General features: G+C 36.5%; 1 protein-coding gene across 15 annotated transcripts in view; it reads right to left on the bottom strand.

The window, feature by feature from the left end:
• The window catches only part of SFMBT1 (Scm like with four mbt domains 1), a 121,699-nt gene that overhangs the window by 24,221 nt on the left and 77,308 nt on the right, over positions 1 to 20,170 (bottom strand). For 14 of the 15 annotated variants that reach the window (XM_070776505.1, XM_019984845.2, XM_070776513.1 and 11 more), the window contains 7 exons: positions 15,509 to 15,749; positions 9,764 to 9,852; positions 6,933 to 7,179; positions 6,118 to 6,209; positions 5,152 to 5,253; positions 3,690 to 3,840; positions 1,405 to 1,487 (listed from right to left, as the gene is read on the bottom strand). In XM_070776505.1, the coding sequence (XP_070632606.1) occupies positions 1,405 to 1,487; positions 3,690 to 3,840; positions 5,152 to 5,253; positions 6,118 to 6,209; positions 6,933 to 7,179; positions 9,764 to 9,852; positions 15,509 to 15,749 (1,005 nt within the window). Of the gene's footprint in view, positions 1 to 1,404; positions 1,488 to 3,689; positions 3,841 to 5,151; positions 5,254 to 6,117; positions 6,210 to 6,932; positions 7,180 to 9,763; positions 9,853 to 15,508; positions 15,750 to 19,505; positions 19,579 to 20,170 lie in introns of all 15 variants that reach the window. The other variant, XM_070776514.1, reaches the window with a different exon arrangement.

Below are 20,170 nucleotides of genomic sequence, written 5' to 3'. Positions count from 1 at the left end.
ACAATTGATGCTTTCAAAATTTTACAATGAAATAACTTTCAGCCTAAAATTCCACACTGAGCCAAATGATGAGTCAAGTTAGCTGAGTGAAGATATTTTCAAACACAAAATGTCTACTAAAATTTATGTCTCTTGCATTGCATTTCAGGAAGCTTTTGAAAGACAGACTCCATCAAAAACAAGGGAGTAAACCAAAAAAAGGAGGCCATGAGATATACAAAACAGGAATTTCAAGTCCAAAGAAAAGGGAGAGGCAATTCCTTGGGACACAGAGAAGAGCAGTTTCCAGAATTAAAACTACACAGCAAGCCAAGAGAGTAACCTGTCTAGAAAGGGGTTGCTAAGAGGGGTGTCTCTTTAAAAAAAAATTTTTAAATGACAGATTTCCTGATGTGCAAACAGTTTTGAGAATCTACTGAATGGTGTGGGAAAAGGTAGTTTTATAACAAAGAAACAAAGAAAATTAAGCTATGAAAAACAAGGCAGTTATTAACTTGAGGACAAATTAAAAGAGAAAGCAATCATAAAATAATGCACTACTCATCAGGTGGGAAAGAGTGAAGGCAAAAGGAGAAGAGGGTGGCAGAGGATGAGACAGTTAGATAGCATCACCAATTCAATGGACAGGAATTTGAGCAAGCTCCGGGATGGCAAAGGACAGTGAAGCCTGGGATGCCGCAGTCTATGCAGGTGGCAGGGAGTTGGACTTGGTGACTGAACAACAACAATCTGTGAATAACACTTAAATGTCCATGGAAACATAAATACTCAAATTCAGACTTAACCAAAAATTGTAAAATCACCCTAATAGGAAGAAGAAACAGGAAAGACAGAGGAGAAAAGTAGTAAAATAGCCAGATTACTCATTTATCATAATATAGAATCAAGAGACACATCTAAAATTAACTCAAAAGACAGCAGTGTATTATAAATAAAGAACTATAAATATGAGAATAACAGTGAGAAGAATAGGAAGTAAATACTTCTGGGAAGGGAAGCCATGGAAAGTTGGATAGAGTAAGAAACTATTGTTTTATGTCCTAAGCTTTTCACTGTTAATTTGCCCTTGTTAACCATGAGTAAGTTTAACAATTTTCACCCCTTAATATTTCAACATATTTTCATATTTAAAGGACTATCAAAATTAATCATAAACTAAAATTTTAAATTCATATAATTTCAGCTAATAAAAAAATAAACCAGTAAAACTGTTAAGCTAATTAAATTAACAAATTAACTTCTGCAGTAAATGAACTTTTCCTTGGACCATTTTATTACAAGCAACAAGAGGCTTTTCTGGGTTGCATGAGAGAACTGGCTTCAGAGTAAACATCACTACAGCGCAGGAAGGCAGCAGTCCCCCACAGCCCCGGAGCAGTGGCCCTGTGGGCACGGGATTCTCACCGGAGGGAAGCACCTCTGGGGAGCAGCTTCAGCACCACACTGTTTGAGGTAGTCGGCCCAGTCAAAGTCCTGGCCCTGGTAGCCTAGGCAGGGACGAAAGAGCAATGACTCACACTTCACGTGCTCGCCTGGCTTTACCTCTCTGCTGGTATCCACCCACGACTTCTAATTTCGCTAATTTGAGGACTTGATCATTTTAGAGGAAAAAACATCCTATCAAATCTAAAGTATTATTGATTTTTATAAAATAGAGCAACTCTGGAGAGAATTTTCAACTTTCACACTTCAAATCAAGCATTTATTTGAGCAGTATTTATGATTAGTTGTTGACAATTTAACAAAAGATTTTAAAACAGTTATGACTGAATTTGATCTGTGCTAATAATTCCAGTCTCATTATCCTTCTATTACGACTTAGGCGCTAAAGGAAAAGAGATAGCAAACAACCTACAGCACTGGTTAAATCAATGAAGACTTCTTTCATAAAGTTATTTCCTAAAAGGTGTCTTAGCTACTACTAATACTCTCAACAGTTTCCTTTTCTACAAAATCTCAATGTTCCTATAACCTGAGTCATGAATTCATTTCACAAAAAAAAACTGAGCTTAATTCCTCGCTTCAGTCTACAGGGTTCTTGGCAGAAGCCCCTCTAAACCAACACCCTGACGGCACTGGCTCTGTGCCAGGAGCTGACTGAGCCCTGCTGCCCCGCTGGGTCTGTGCTTCTCTCTGGTCCCCGGAGTTCAGCGCCCCACAGGCACAGAGCAGGCTATAAGACTGCTCCAGCCTACAATGTGCAGCCAGCTCCTCTGCCCAGGTTCAGACTGGCACCGTATTTTCTCTGCCTCCACTTCAACTCCTGACAGTAAATCACCTGCCATTTTGAATTCAAAACCCACTACTTTCCTTCTATTTATAAAGACAGCTGCATTGTCTATAAAAATGCTGAGAGCGCTGATATCTTTAATACAAATGTTTTATCTTCTCACAAAAGACGGCAGACAGGATAAGGAATTTGGGGTGTTCAGAGCATTCACGCAAAGAACTTGCTCCAGAAGGTGTGCACCCCACCCCTTCCATCCTCACCAGGCAGGCACCCCCACTGTCTGGTCACTGATGAGGGAGACCCAGGGGGCTTCTGCTACTGTTTTCCCCTATTTGCTCATCGCAGGAACTGTCGTTCTCACTTTTGTTTCTCCAGTGACTAGTCCAAGGCCTGGCTCAACGCAAACATTCCACAAATGTTTGTTGGATAAATGAAGGCTGAACGGAAGACAAAGGTTCACAGTCTGTGACTCTTGTGAACAGAAAAGAACACTCCCAGTCCAGTGTTCCAGCAGTCACCATTTGGAAAGTGAAGATACATTTTACCAAGGACTTGCCAATAAAGTATAATACATCGCCAGTCAAATAATCTGACTTGCTGATATAAAAATCAGATAAACATATTATACTTCCAGATACTCTAAATTAAAATTTTTATTTCAGCTCATATAAGTCATATTTAGTAGCCTTAAAGGGTCAAAGGTTAAACTTTGCAAGGCTGCAAACATGAGGAAAATGAGCTGCTACTTTCCTACTTACAGCCTGAGTTCTACTCTTGACCAAAATCCTCCCTCTGAAGTCCAAAGCATCTCCCTTTAAGAGGAGGTCCAGAAACCGAACAGTCATCAATCCACCTCCTCACTCTGGCTCTCAGGCTGTTTCTTGTAAGCCAGCTCCCAAAGCTCATTGCATCCTACCCTCACCCCTACTGCCTCCCGACAGACACAGATGGAGGCTGCATGGAATCCTAGGTTGTCATGAAGATATTTATCTAAGTAGTAGGACATACTTTCCTAGTTTTCAAGCTTAATTTATGGGCTTCCCAGGTGGCTCAGTGGTAAAGAATCTGCTTGGCAAGCAAGAGACATGGGCTCAAACCCTGGGTCAGGAAGATCCCCTGGAGTAAAATGGCAAACTTTTATTCTTGCCTGGGAAATCCCATGGACAGAGGAGCCTGAGGGGCTACAGTCCACAGGCTTGCAGAGTCGACACAACTGAGCGACTAAGCATAGCACAGCAGCACAAGCTTAATTTGTAACATTTAAATATGTAGAAACTGGAATCTAGGTCTTTGTTTATACTTGTCTTGTGCCCCCAAACCACTAAGGACTGGACTGGGTGTGAGGAGGGGGGGGGACAAAAGATCCAGGTAAAGCCACCTGATAAATCTCATTTATCTCATAAATCTCATGATAAATCTCATTCCCAAGCAAACAAATGAGAAAAGAATGAATACACACCAGGAGGGGGGCTGATGTGTAAACCATTCTTCAGACTCCACTGCACAGGGAAAATACCAGGGCTGTCGATGTGACACACGAAGGATCGCTGCCCACGATTCTCCAGTCGCAAATCATCCATTTCCACCAGAAAATACTTTTCATCAAAAACCTGTATGTATAATTTAACACACAAAATAGATAAACTTTTTTTGTGTACATATATACATACGTGTGCACATACACACATGCCATTTCTTTGGTGTAGCTAATAAACATGTTATAAAAGCTCGTAGCCACATTAATAGTAACGTTAAGTCTGTTTTAATACTACTACTAAGCACTCAATAAATCTTATCTTTATGTCAGTATTGTTTTAATCAAATGCTTTTCATGTAATATTAATTCAGTTTTAATCTTTCTAACAATCTAATGAGGTACCATTATCAACCCTATTTTGTAGAAAAGAAAACTGAGTTTAAAAAAGTTAGTAACTTGCACCATGTTACACAGACGGGTAGAAACAGAGCTTAGATTTAAATCCAAGTGTGTGAGCTGTGAACAAAGCTTCGTTCAGACTTAGAGAGGAGTCAGCTACACTAGTTTATTAGATCAGATCCTAGCCTAGTTTCAAATACCAAAAAGAAGATTTTATGAACCTCCCCTAGCTCCTTACCACCTACCATTCAGACTCCAGAAAGGACTTTCTGGCCCCATTGCAGGTTCAAGATCCCTTCTTGTTCTAAGAATTAACCTCTTCTGAGACAAGGAAAATTCAAATCTCAATAGGTCAGATGATTCAGCTTCCAAGTAACCACTCCTCTTGTCACACCTGACTTTTGGTTCTACTCTCAGTAAATGGACTTCTGCTCTACTCCTAAAACAAAATTCTCTGCCTTATGCATCAGTTCTCATAACCAGTAACTGGGCCTGTTACCATCACAGACAACCCGCCCTGTTCTTGTGCGTACTCCTAACCAGAGCCTGTTTTCGTTAGTCTTCCAAAAGATTAAAAGTCTACGTCTGGAATCCATGGCTGGAACAACTCTACTTTCAATCTTGTGACACTAAGACCACTGTTTTCCACACACCTGTTCACCCAATGAGCCTGGCACCTAGTTGGACATTGATGACACTGCCTGCCTCCAAACTTTTCAGATACCATGGGCTACCTCCTGGTTAGATCTCCTCTAGTTATGGAGGACTGCCATAGGACACAGCTACGACTGCCCCCAAAGAATGTGCACCCCACTCCTCTGGTACCCAGGCTTTGGTTAACTGGGGCAACCAAGCTCTGAAAAAGGAATGCACCACAAAGAGTTGGACATTAGAAACGTAAGATGTGCACAGAACTAATTCTAACCTCACAGCTTAGGAGAAACAATGGATTGGATTAGCAGAGTCTAACGATCAAAACACCACCAATTTCCTAAAACAGCCACCCTAACAAGAATTCTTACCAAGATAGTTGCCTCCATTTTACCTTAACAACTGTAGCAGGAGAGATGCCAAAAGGAGACCAGGGGTCCACAGCTTCTAATTTCATATTTACAGAGAATGAATGAGTGCCGATCACTCGCTTGTCCTGAAATGCAAAGGCCAAGAGGAAATAAAATATAGTATTTTCACATTTACTTTACGCTAACATATAGCTGAATACTACTCATTTTTAAAATTTTTTATTTACTTGCTTTTGGTTGTACTGGGTCTTTGTTGCTGCCTACAGGCTTTCTCTAGCGGGGGCTACTCCTTGTTGTGGCGTGTGGGCTTCTCACTGTGGTAACTTCTCGTTATAGAGCATAGGCTCTAGGAACACAGGCCTCAGTAGTTCTAACATGCAGGCTCATTAGTTGTGGCTCCTGGGCTCTAGACTACAGGCTCAGTACTTGCAGTGCACAAGCTTGGTTGCTCCATGGCATGTGGGATCTTTCCACAACAGGGATTGCACGCTTGTCTCCTGCATTGGCAGGTGGATTCTTATCCACTGCATCACCAGGGAAGTCCTGAAAACTACTCTTAATTAAAATAATGAAACTGTCCAGCTTCTATTAAATAATCTAGTCCTGTAATTATCTTCCTAGCCTAGAAAAAACTATTCAGGAAAAAAAGAAAACCAAAGGGAGCAAGCACTCCTACTCACTACATTTGGAACACAAGGACCATCCACAGAAAACAACAAGCTTATTTTAATACAAGTCAGGGCTATGTAGTTTAAAAGCAGAAGAGAAAAGACTCAGAATGCTTTAAGAGCATTCGGGAGAAAACCTAGACTACCTTCAGGTAAAAAGGAAGGATGATCATCACTCCAGCCTTGAAACCTCTTCGTCTCCTTCAGTCATCACAGCGCTCTCACTGACACCAGGGGTTATTTCACACTTTGCAGCTTCCTCATATTGCTGTACTCTACTGTGAGAAGACAAGTCCCTATCTACCACATTTTTGTTTTTACCTTAAACAAATAAGATGGTAATGGCTCTTCCTCCTCTTTGACTTTGGCCAAGATCTCTTGCCACTCAGCTTCATTTTTCAGATGTCTGATGGCTTTAGTTAAAACAAGACAGGATGCTTTAAGTGATCTGAGAACTTACAAATTTTATAACTGCTCTGAAATCATTCACATAAACAAAAAAGTCACTTTCCCCTGGGAAAAGGGAGGGGTTCAAGCCCACTTATACCGTCTTTACTCAGAGCAGTCCTACTTAAACTTCAGTACCTTGTGTCCTCTGTTCAGAACCTGGGTAGTAGTTGAGTAAAAACACCTATCATGAGACCATAAGGATTACTCCAGTCCACAAAATAATACAACATCCAAATTGCGGTATATAATAATGAATGCGAGTGATTTCAACATTAACTCCTATTTTAATATCTTTTTTTAAAAGTTTTTTATTTTTTTAAACTGGAATATCTTTAATCAATAATCCGCTTTGAACTCAAGACCTGTCCTACTCCTACATCTATTTGAATGCTACTTAGAGAACTTTTCTTCAGTTTTGGTAAGGGGTCAGTATAACTTAGGGCAGAAGTCAGTAAAAGCTGGGGCAGAAGGTATATCAGTATGTGTGGCAAATTACTAAGGCAACAAAGCTCCCCCCTCCAAAAAAAAAAAAGGCATTTACATATTCCATATACATTTGCAATACTTCTATTATGCAAATCAACAAAGGCTTTTGTAACATGCAGAATAATGTATTTTTCAGTCTCATTGATATTAATAAACAATAATGCCCAATATTAAAAGAAAAATGTTGTATTGCTCCTCACCTGACGGGGGTTGAAGCTCATACCCTTGTTGAGCAGCCCAACCAACGTGATGAAGAAACGGATCCAAGTAATACAACCAATGTTCAACATTATCAGAACCCTCAAGTCCTTCATAACGCAGCTTCAGCCTTCCCCCAATGTTGTCTACCACAGTAACAATCCAAGTACTTAAAGAGTCCTGGAAAGCTTGACATTCCAGCCTGGAACCTGGAGCAATGAGATCTAAAGGATTCCTCCCGTTACGGAGCTATAAGTAAAAATGCAAAATGATTTTATGAGAGGTAACATAATATTTTTAAAAGTCAAGTTTTAAATGAACTCAAACTAGCTTTTATATTCTTATCCATTCAAAGCTAGGGACACTGAACCGCCTAATATTAGACAAGTCTGTATAGTATTATTTCTGGTGATGTGAAAATATCTACCTTAAAGAAAATTTACTATAAAGCAATAGAACTATTCTAAAAGATTTCTATCTCTAGGACTATGCTACATAGTTTCATCTAGAAAGAATTTTTAAAATATCATCATTACTTAAGTCTTTGTAAAAGCCAAGTATGATCATCATTAAAAAAAAAAAAATCAAACATGACAAAAGTAAAAATCACCCACAACCCACCTCCAGGAAAGAACACGATAAATGCTTTGGCAAACACTCTGTGAGAATAGGTTTTTTACACCCAAGTCAACATCCATCCATGTCTTATCTTTTTCTCTCTCTTATATTTTTTGAAAACTATATATTGTTTTTCAGTGTGTTTGTATCACTTAATATTTTATAGCTATCTTTCTATTACAGCACATACAAATCTTCCTCATTCTTTTAATCTGCTTTACTGATATTCTCTATTATACTTGGGCAGTAGTTTATCCACTTACATACTGATGGGATTTCAGTTATTTCTGATGTTTTACTCATTTCACAACAATGCTCTTACGAATAATAGAGTAAGTGTTTTGAATACACTCAACGAAAGGAAAAGTTTAATTCTCATTCTTTAGATATACTACTAAAAACTAGAGAAAAGAAATAAAAAAGGGTGATTTCAATATATCATGTCATCATTTCTTAATGTTCAAACTTAATTTTTTTCCTCCTAAGAACTGTTCTGTTCTATGATAATTACATATTTATATATGTGCAAAAGAACACATGAACAAATAAAGGCACACATTCACAACTAAAGATAAAAATGGCTGAATCAAAGTCATTACAGAGCAGATTAATTCATTTATTCATATGTTACTGAGTGGTGAGCCAGACCCTGACTAAACGTAATTAAATGTGTCAGAGTACAGGCACACCTCTGAGATATTGCAGGTTCAGTTCCAGACTACAGCAATAAAGTAAATATAGAAATAAAGTGAACCAAACTAATTTTTTGGCTTCCTGGTATATATAAAAATTAAGTTTGTACTATAGTTAGTCTATTAAGTATGCAACAGCATTATGTCTAAAAAAACAATGCATAAACTTTAATTTAAAAATACAGAACAAAAACTTAATACAATAGTTACATCAAAGATCACTGATTAGAGATCATACAAATATAATAATAATGAAAAAGTTTGAAACATTGTGAGAATTACCAAAATGTAATACAGAAACACAAAGTAAGCAAACACTGCTGGAAAAATAGTGCCAACAGACTTGCTCAAAGAAGGGTTGCCACAGAGCTTCAATTTGTAAAAACTGCAGTATCTGTAAAGCACAGTAAAGTGAAGCACAATAAATTGAGGTATGCGTGTATAAAATATAAAGATCACCTAGAAACAAATTCAACAATCAAGCTTAAAAGGGGAATTGTGAATGGATCACAGAATCAAATATATAAGAGTTAGAACTATAAAACATTCAGAATATAGGAGCAAACCTTTATGACCTTGAGTTAAGCAAAGCCTTCTTAAAGATTAAGACAAAAAAAGATAAATTGGACTACATCGAAATAAACTTTTGTTCTACAAACAATATCTTCAAGAAAGTGAAAAAACAATCTACAAAACAGGATAAAACATTTTAAAAATCATATATCTTGATCTAGACTTGTAATTTGAATTTATAAGTAACCCTTACAAGCCAATAATAAAAAGATAAATAGCCCAATTTTAAAATGAGCAGATACTTCTCCAAAAAAGAAGCACATAGAAAGATTTTCAATATTACCAGTCATTAGGGAAATGCAACTCAAAGTGAGAAGCCACTTACACACAATAGGACAGCTATAGCCAAAAACAGAACAACAGGTGTTGGTAAGGATGTAAAGACATTGGAACCTTCATAAACCACATTTCACATATGCTACAAACAATTTTGCTGGTATAACAGAGACAAAATGTAAATTAGAAACATCATAACCAATAAATTCATTTCACAAAAATAAGATTATCTATATTCACCAAAAAGCCCAAAAGCTACACTAATTTAAAAGAACTGCTGAAAGTAGGTAGGTAGTGCTGCAGGATCTTCTGGGAAAAAGAAAAGGGGTCTCTCAAGTCACCTGGTGTGGGAGCTACACATGTCCACACCAAAAGATTCAACCCTGGCTCAGTCCCAAGTGAGAGCTGAAAAAGGCCACATTTCCAAGCTGCGTGAAAGAATCTGGAAAACTATAGCGTTTTATGTGTTTGCAACCAATTAAAAAACATTCTAGGCTCTGAGCAAGCCACCAGTTTACAACCTCTGAGGGTAAGTTTACACCCTTAAGACCTACACCTGGGTTTGTAGTAGTAATGCTGAACTGACTCAGAGTGGTAAATAAGCAAGCCATTTTAAGATTCCCTGAAGAGGAACATTAGTTTTCCATCCTGATTCTGGAAGCAATAATACTCACGCCCTCTAGCAGTGGAACAGGAGGACTACATGCTCCGGTCAGGGTCTGCCGTAGAAACTCATCCCAGTCAGACACTTTATCTCTGATGCCTAGATGACGGAATCATACTGTCAGCCACGAAACACAAAGAAAGTAAACCACACAGAATACAGAAAACTAACTCTGTGAAAATGGTTTAGAGGTGCATTTAACTTTTTAATATGTAAGAGCCCAACATATTGATTCTTTGAGAGCTTAAAAATAATACTCCTGTAGATATGAGTTACTTCCTGGTTAGTTTTATCCAAAAAAAAAAGAGAACGGGCCCAACTCACTGTAAGTATCACTGTCAGTATAATGTTATTCAAAAATAAGCTACTTTTTTATTGTGGAAATTTTCAAACATACCGAAAAGTAGAGAAAATAATATAATGAATCCCCATGTACGGTAGTTTCAACAACTGCCTTTTATCCTTGTTCCCTTCATCCTATTCCGTTCTTTCTCCACAGGTAACTTTCCCCACAGGGACATACATTTAAATTACTATATTTGAAAATCATTGAAATAGTTTTTCTATTTTGGGTAGTTAATTCACAAGCTCCAAACACAGATTTATTTGCATTTTTTAAAACTTTTTTTCACAAGTTATATAGAATATTTACATTGTTCAAAATTCAATTCTACAAAGTAAGTTACATTCAGAAAATCTGTCTTTTGTCTTTGTCCCCTTCATCCTATTCCCTCCTTTTCCTATAGGTAACTTTTTAAAATGGTGTGTTCCTTACTGCTATTCAACCGTTGTTCAATTAAAAAAAGTATTCCTTCATTTTTAAAAAATGAAATTCACACACACATTCATATATCTTCTTCCTCCCTCATTCAATATGGATTTTTCTTTATTCATGTAACAAAGCATCTGGAGACCACTCCTTTGATGTATGTAGATAGACTGTTTCTTTTTCTTAATGACTGTACCTTCTGTCACTATGAAGTAGTCTTCTTTGGAAAGGTGATATATATTGTTATACACACACAACAGAATATTACTCAGTTATAACAAAGAATGAAATAATGCCATCTGTAGCAACATGGTGGACCAAGAGATTAATCATGCTAAGTGACATAAGTCAAAGACAAATATCATATGATATCACTTTTACGTGGAATCTAAAAAATGGATACAAATGAACTTATTTACAAAACAGAAACAGACTCACAGACATAGAAAACAAACTTACAGTTATCAAAGGGGAGGGAGAGGGATAAATTAGGAGTTTGAGATTAACAGATATACATGAGCACACACAAAACAGAGAAACAACGAGGATCCACTGTACAGCACAGGGAACTATATTCAGTATCTTGCAATAACCTATATGGAAAAGAACCTAAAAAAGAATTTATATAATATGTATAACTGAATCACTCTGCTGAATACTTGAAACCAACACAACATTGTAAATCAACTATACTTCAATTAGAAAAATAACAATAAAATACCCTTCTTTGTCTCTTACAGTGCTTTCTGATCTGAATTCCACCTTTGTCAGATATCAAGACTGAGACTCCTGCTTTCTATTTGCACCTGGTCTACGTATCTTTGTCCATCCTTTTCTGTTTATTCTTTCAGAATATCTCCATTTACGTATGTTTCCTGTAATAGCACAGAAGTGGGTTTTACTTTGTGAGCCAACCTGAATTGTTTACTTTTAATAGAAGAGAAAGCCCATTAATTTATATATAATTTATTTATAAACATAATTTATTTACATTATCAAAGATATGGCCTCAATGCTGACTTATTGTTTAATATTACATAAATTACCTGTGTGGATCTATAGTCTTTCACTATGTGATATATTTTATTTAAATATATACTTTTTCTTTTTAAAATCTATCTTTTGGCACTTAGAAAAGTCTGTGGTTCTTTTTTCCTTCTGGTTATCTTTATACTATATCTTTATGTAACAATTCTAGTCCTCTTTAATTTTAGACTATTTTCTATTTCTTTTTTTTAACAAACAACGTTAAGTTAGCAATAACCTCCTTTTTCTCCTCTCTTTCAGCATCTCATTTCACGTAACAGCATTTTACTCCCAGTTCACACACGACAGGTAATCAGTTAAATTATTAGGCAATAACCCTGTTTTCAAAGGGGGAGGGAGGATGAATAAGCTTATACCACCATTCACCTGTTCTCTCCACTGTGGTCCCATGTTTTTTACAGCTATACTGTATTTATGTTGTCTCTCTTATAACCATCTTTTAGCTTTAAATTCTATAGCCATATATACATTTCAGTTCAATTCAGTCGCTCAGTCGTGTCCGACTCTTTGCAACCCCATGAATCGCAGCACGCCAGGCCTCCCTGTCCATCACCAACTCCCGGAGTTCACTCAAACTCACGTCCATCGAGTTGGTGATGACATCCAGCCATCTCATCCTCTGTCGTACCCTTCTCCTCCTGCCCCAATCCCTCTCAGCATCAGGGTCTTTTCCAATGAGTCAACTCTTCACATGAGGTGACCAAAGTATTGGAGTTTCAGCTTTAGCATCAGTCCTTCCAATGAACACCCAGGACTTATCTCCTTTAGAATGGACTGGTTGAATCTCCTTGCAGTCCAAGGGACTCTCAAGAGTCATTTAGGGTTTCACTAACCATTGTCACACTAACATTTCTTCATTTGTTTGATTTTCTGTGGCTCATTCTCTAGTGGATTTCTTTGGAAGGGCTCATGGGAACAATATTCCCTGGGTCTCTACATATTCCTAACATGTGGCCTTTACACCTGAAGCTCAGTTTGGCTAAACATAAAATCTTGGCCTTGTATATTCTTTTACTGAATTTCTTAAATGTGTTACCCTGTCATCTTTTGGCATAAAGCGTGTTGTCGATCAGTCTGGTGACAATCTTGTTTTCTTAACTTTTCAAGAAACTTAAGTGTTTTTTGCCTAAATGATCAAGGGATCCATTTCTGCTTTAGAGTTTAATACACACCTTGATGTAGCTGTTCTCATTTGATTTCTCCATGTACATAGTGAAACCTTTCAATATGTATTTTTACATCCTATTTGATTTCCATAGTTTTCTTAAATTATAGTTTACAGTATTTTATTATTTCATTGCTTTGGTTCTTATCTTCAGGGACGTCTATTTTTGCCAACCTATATTATTTTCTCCAAGTCCTTTTTATTTCTTTTAATTAAAATTTTTTCTTCTTTTTCCTCTTCTCTTTCTGTTCCATTACTCATGCTTGAGTCACTCCTGTTTTCATCTTAGTCTTCATTTCAACTATTTTTAAACTTCTAGTTCTTGTCTAACTTCTATTTTTTTTTTCCAAATCTTCCTTTTCTCTAGTCAGTTCATTTTCTAATTTTTATAAATTTTATTTATGGTTTTCTCACTGCTCTATTGTAGTTACTATTTTCTTTTATCCTGTTTTGAAATGTTTTTGTCTGATACAGTGTTCACCTCTTTTGTGATTATGTTTCTCTGGAAGGATTTTATTCTTCCTTTTTGCCTTTTTTAAAAAATTATAACTTGACCTTGTATGAGACTTGACAGAAATCATTTCCTGTTGTTCATGTTTAAATGAGGTGATTTTGCTATACTCTTGAGATAGTGGGCCAGGTAACTTCATGTCTCCAGAACTTTCTCTTACATTGTTTTTTCACAGAATGTTAATGATCAGCCAGAAGCCCACAAAAACCCCAGGACTCTAAACACTCAGATCTTCATTTGTAAATATCATCCTTCAAAATACAAAAAAAAAAAAAGAAAATCACCAGGGATTCCTAGAGAAATGGCTGATTTCAGGGTTGAGGCAGGGGAAAGTTTCCTGAATAAGAAACTATTCAAAGAATAATGGGAACATAGCAAAGGACACATCTGCCAGCTTGAAGAGGTGTCCACTGGCCAAATCTAGGACAGTGTGATCATCAAAATAAATAATGACAGCAAGGATCATAATCCACTGAGTAAGACTCATGAGTCTACACTGACATATATACATAAATACAGATGCATACACAAACGCATGTGTGTAAACAGGAGAAAAGGGAAAGCCCTTTCTGTAGTAGAAAGCCAATTATGAAATGTAGAAGGAATTAGAAAAAAACACTCACTAAGCATTAGTAGTAACTGTTTCAGATAAAAATTACCAATGGATGCCAAAAATAGTGGGTGATGTTTAAAGACTAAAGAGATATTTACATAATTTTAAGGTATCTGCCCACAAGATACTAACTAAAAATGGTAAAAGTAATTTTACAGTGGAAAAATTTGGAATATACCAACTTAAGTGATGAAAGTTAATATCACAAGTTAGTGACCGGACAAATTAACAGCATGTTGTCTCCTAACATCATGCACCAGAAGGACACAGCATTACTTCTGCATTTTCTCCTACCAAATGTCCACAGTCTGAATGTAAGTAAACATCAGACAAACCTAAATTGTGACACATGCTAAAAAATAATTGGCCTATACTCCTCAAAAATGTCAACATCAAGGAAGACAAAGAAAGGTTAAGGAAACTAAAAAGATGACAGCCAAATATACTGAAATCTTGGACAAGGAAAAGATACGGGGAATAATGAATGTTTTGGATCCAAGACATAATGAACATTAGTGGGAAAACTGGCCCGTAACTTTCAAAGATGTCAAAGTCATGGAAGACTTTGGAACAAAAGACTAAGGAACTGCCCCAGATTAAAGGAATCTTTAGGAGACATGATAAATGAATGTAACAAATGACTTGGGATTTTCTTTTACTATAGGAACATTTTACTATAAAAACATTATTGATGAAAACAGAACAAGCTCTATAGATTAAACAACAGTATTATATCAAAGCTAATTTCCTGATTTTATTATTTTACTGTGTTCATCAATGTCCATTTTTAGAGGTGTATTCTCATGTTAAGAGTAAAAAGGAAAAAAAATAAAAAAGGCATTGTGTCTACAAGTGACTCTCAATGGTTCATTAAAAAGATACGTGTGTGTATGTGTGTGCGTGTGTGTGTGTGAGTGAGAGAGAGAGAGAGAGAGAAAAGAGAGAGACAAAGAGAGGGAAGAAAGGAGGATAAAGTAAATGTGGTACAATACCAACATTTGGGGAAAGCTGACAATAAGGCCCCAAGAATTTTCTATATTTTTGCAAATCTGAAATATTTCTGTAAATCTAAAATTATCAATATAACAAAATAAGAAGCTGGAAGAAAAGCATATAAGGTCTAAATTTTCTTAAGGCCATCTCTTTCCTTTTTCCATGTTTATATGACTCTTCTCTTCCTTTTGTCCTATTGTCTCTGTCCTGCTTAATTTGGATTCTACTCCCAGTAGGGCTCTTTCCTCAAAGGGAGCTTCAGCTGGTTTACTTTAAAAGCTCACAGGTCCCAGACTGTCTGAAGGTAATAGGAGGGAGGACAGTAAAATCAGGAAGAGAAACAACCTGGCCCAATGTACTCTAAGACAGCCAGACCTACAAGTTAAACTCAGAGAGCCTCACACACCCACAGGATGGTAAACACTGATGCTCCCTATGAATGTCATAAAAGATTGAGGCTTATAAGGAGCACAGAAAATAATTTTTTCTAATGGAAATTTATTTTATTCCTTATAAATATTCTCATTCAAAATACTAACCCGAAGAAGTTAGGAAGACTAATGTGCTTAGGAGATGTGAAAATCTTAAGACTGTGGACAGCCTAAATTTTCCTATATCAATACCACATCACATCTGGATATGACGTATCGCCATTACCTTCTGGGGCTTCGAGGGTCTTTTTATTCTGTTCACACCACCCAATGGGATAGAGGTCAGCTTTCCTGATGTCACACCAGAAGTCTGCTCTGCGATCCTCCCCGTAGCCATCGTAGCGGAGGAGGAGCAGCTGCTCACAGGTGGTAATGATGGTGGCAACCCAGTAGGTTTCAGGGTCAGTTTTCACAGCCACCTCCAGTTTCATCCCAGGAGCAAATCCATTTTGCAAACGTGTGTCCACCTGAACAGAGACATGTTATTAACCACCAGAAAAACATCTAATGAGTACTTCTTTGGCCAACATTCTTTAAGACTTACCATTCTAAAGCACTAAATGCAATAAAATCTTCTCAAGGGAAATCTGAGAAATTTCAGTTCTAACTCACAGGAGTAATCCAAACAAAACAGGGACTAGCAATGCTGTTCGGTCCCATCAACCCTGAAGGAGCTTTAAGAGAACTCAGTATTCCACGAAAGCTGTCTATCATGATTATAGAATATGCTTTCTATTAAATATACAGACCACTGAATGTTCACCATTTTAACAACCTTCAACACATTAAGATTTCAAGAGTGATTTCTTAATCATTCAAAAGAAGAAAATTCATGAAGCTAGAAAAAGTAAAGGACAAACAGAAGTTATATTGATAATAAATATGTATAATATGTACCATACAGAGGGAGCCATATTTCCCAGTTTCCCTGAAACAGTCTGTGTTTACACCTGTTATCTCTGAATAATAACTAATAATGCCTCCTCTCTCTCTCAAAAGTGCCCTAATTTAAATGACAAATTATATAGTCACAAACGTTGCAGTCTGCAATTCTGAAAATCCTGTACGTATGTACTAAATAATGAGAGCCAGGTTTCTTACTGTGGGACAAAGAAGTGCATAAACCAAAATGCATAAATTCAAGTTAATCACGAGAAAAACCAAAGCCCAACTAAGAAACCTAAAACATTTAGGTTGGTGAAAAAGTAATTGCAGTTTTGGACCATGAATTTTAAATCATTATAACTAGGTTCAAACATATCTTTATTAATCAAAATAGGAATCATTAGAATCAACACATTTTTGCCAATGAGAAATAAGTTTGCTTATTCCTGTAGCACAAAAATCCATGCTTTGGGATTCAACAGACTCTTGGAAAGCATTTTCTGCCTCCTGCTGGTTGTAGAAGCATTTCCCCTGCAAAAAGTTGTCAAGATGTTTCAAGAAGTGGCAGTCGGTTGGCAAGCGGTCAGGTGAGTACGGCAGATGAGGCAAAATCTTCATAGCCCAATGCTAGTTGTGCGACACGTGGTCAGGTGTTGTTGTGGAGGAGAATTTGTCCCATTCTGTTGACCAACACTAGTTGCAAGCATTGCAGTTTTCTGTGCAGTTCAGTTTAGTTGCTCAGTCGTGTTCGACCTTGTGAGTCTTCAGTGCATCTCATCAACTGGCTGAGCATACTTCTCAGATGTAATGGTTTTGCCAGGATTCAGAAAGCTGTAATGATCAGACAGGCAGCAGTTCACCAAACAGTGACCATCACCTTTCTTGGGTGCAAGTTTGGATTTGGGAAGTGCTTTGGAGCTTCTCCTCAGTCCAGTCACTGCGTTGGTCATCACCGGTTGTCATATAAAATCCATTTTTCATCACACGTCACAATCCAATCAAGAAGTGGTTCACTATTGCATAGAATAAGAGAAGATGACACTTCAAAATGACGGTATTTTGATTTGTGGTCATCTCATGAGGTACCCACTTATCAAGCTTTTTCACCTTTCCAATTTGCTTCAAATGCCAAACGAATACAGAATGGTCGACATTGAAGTCCTCGGCAATTTCTTCTGTAGTTTTAAGAGGATGAGCTTTGATGATCCTCTCAATTGGTCATTGTCAACTTCCGATGGCCAGTCACTGAGGAGAGCAGTGGCTTAAAGCTCCTCATCTTTAAGGGTCTCATCTCCTTTGCAAAACTTCTTGAATCACTACTGCAATATACATTCGTTAGCAGTTTCTGGGCCAAATGTGTTGTTGATGTTGTGAGTTGTCTCCACTGCTTTATGACCCATTTTGAACTCGAATAAGAAAACTGCTCGAATCTGCCTTTCATCTAACATCATTTCCCTAGTTTAAAATGAATATAAAATAAACAGCAAATAATAAGTCACTAGCAAAAAAATATAAAGTGAGAAATGTGTATTAAAATGATGGTGTAACATAACCACATTAATAAAAGAACGTATTCTGATATCAAACAGCCAAGTTCAACAATGCAAGACCGCAATTATTTTTGTACCAACACAACTGAGCAACTTCACTTTAATTTTTCACTTTCATGCATTGGAGAAGGAAATGGCAACCCACTCCAGTGTTCTTGCCTGGAGAATCCCAGGGACGGGGGAGCTTGGCAGGCTGCCGTCTATGGGGTCGCACAGAGTCAGACACGACTGAAGTGACTTAGCTTAGCTTAGCTTAATAACTAGTATATGATTTGCACTTCAAAAGTATCCACACCATGAAAGACAGAGAGAATGAGGAACTGTCATGCATTGGAGGAGCCCATGGAAACACAACAACTAAGTACAATGTGGCCATCATAACCACTGGGAAGTGAGGGGGCTTCTGCAAACGAGAAGCCAGAAAGGGAAAGTATACATCCTGTGTAAAACTTCATTTTTATTCTAATCACTAACCTGCTGTATTCCTGAAAGGTAATCACTATCCTAAATTATAACACTACAGTTTAACACTGCCTGTGTTTCAGCACTATGTGGGCAAAATTATGCAGTATGAATGCTTTTCTTGCCCAACACTGCTTATGAGATTCATTTGTGCTGTTGCACATAACAGTACTTGATCTCTTTTCACTCCTGTATAATGTTCCATTATACACATACGTCATAATTTATCCATTCTAATTCTTCTAGGAGAAGGCACTCTGGATAGTTCACAGTTTTGGAAGACTACTAATAACACTGTCATGATTATAAGAATAGATCCGTATGTCACTTGATGCATACCTACATGAGTTCTTAAAAAGATACGTCCAAGCTGTTTCCCAAAGTGGTTGCACCAATGTACTCTCCCAATAGCGTACAAGAAATCTTCTTGCTCCAACATTCTAACCAATATTACTGTATTTTCAGCTTTTTTCATTTTAACCATCTTGAAGCATGTATTATATTATCTTGCTGTGATTTTAATTTGTATTATTATTTACAGACTTGAGAATGTTTATATTTTATTAGCCACTTAAGACTTCTTCTGGGGAATGCCTAAATTTTTTGCCAACTTTTGACTCAGTATTCTAGATATCAGTTTGCTAATTACTTGTATTACAAATATCATTTTCTTGATAGTGTTGTCTGATAAACAGAAGTCATTAATTGCAATATACTCTGATCCATCAATATTTTTCCATTAAAAGGTTAATTAATTTTCTGTATTTTTAAACAAATTCTCCCTATCCCGAGAGGTCATAAGATATATCAATACTACTATATTATTTTCTAGAAGCCTTTCATATTGAGAACTAATATCCACCCTGAATTAATCTCTATCTGTGGTCTTAGATTGAGGTCAGGTTTTACTTATTTGAATCAGTTTGTCAATTTCTACCTAATTTTTTTTGGTGGGAGTTGCAGTAAATCTACAGATATGTTTGGGAAGAACTGACATCTTTAAAACAATGAGTCTTCCATTATATGAACAAGGCATATTCCTTCATTTTAAGTTATTTCAATAAAGATTTGTGTCTCTTTGCAAATATCTGTTACATTTGATGTTTTTTATGTTATTGTAAATCACATCTTTCAGCTTCCATTTTTGTCTGTTACTAGTATATAGAAATATAATCTTTTTTTTATATGTCTTGTATTTAAAAATCTTGCAAAAATTACTCATTAATTCTAATATAGTTGTACATTATTTTATATATTATTCATCTGCAAATAATGATTTTTTCCCCTTCCTTCTCAATTTTTAAACATTTTAATTGTTTTTCTTACCTTATTGTATTGGTTAGATCCTCCAATACAATTATCAAATAGGAATCATGTTAACCAGCATAATTTTTGTCTTCTTCCATAATAAAAAGAAATATGAATCATATTACTATTAATAGTTTTCTGTAGATTTTGTATATATACACATCATCAAATTAAGGACATTCTCATCTATAGATTGCTAAGAATTTTATCATAAGTGGATATGGAATTTTATCAATAATTTTCTTTATATATTGTGATAATAGTAAAAATTTTCTCCTTTACTCTACTACTATGGTGAATTATGCTGGTTTATTTTCAAATGTTAAGCCATCCTGCATTCCTGGAAAAAATCAACTTGTTATTAATGTATTATCCTTTTTAAATACAGGTACATTCAGTTTGGTATACAAAGTTTACTTTGTATGAAGCTATTTTTACATCAGTCATTGTAAGTGACACATCTCTGTAATTTTCTCTTCTTGAATTATTAGGTTTGGTATCAAGGTTGTGCTGATGTCTAAACAAATTGGTACCCTACAATTAATATAGGATCGAATGACTAGACAGAAAGGAAACAGAAGACTTAAACAAGATTATAAATCAACGAGACCTAATAGATGTAAAGAGAACACTACTCAGCAACAGGAGAATGCACATTCCTCTCAAATGAACATGGAACATTC

The sequence above is a fragment of the Bos indicus genome, chromosome 22 (genome assembly GCF_029378745.1).
Source record: "Bos indicus isolate NIAB-ARS_2022 breed Sahiwal x Tharparkar chromosome 22, NIAB-ARS_B.indTharparkar_mat_pri_1.0, whole genome shotgun sequence".
NCBI lineage: Eukaryota > Metazoa > Chordata > Mammalia > Artiodactyla > Bovidae > Bos > Bos indicus.
This window is presented reverse-complemented; position numbering and strand designations above follow the sequence as displayed.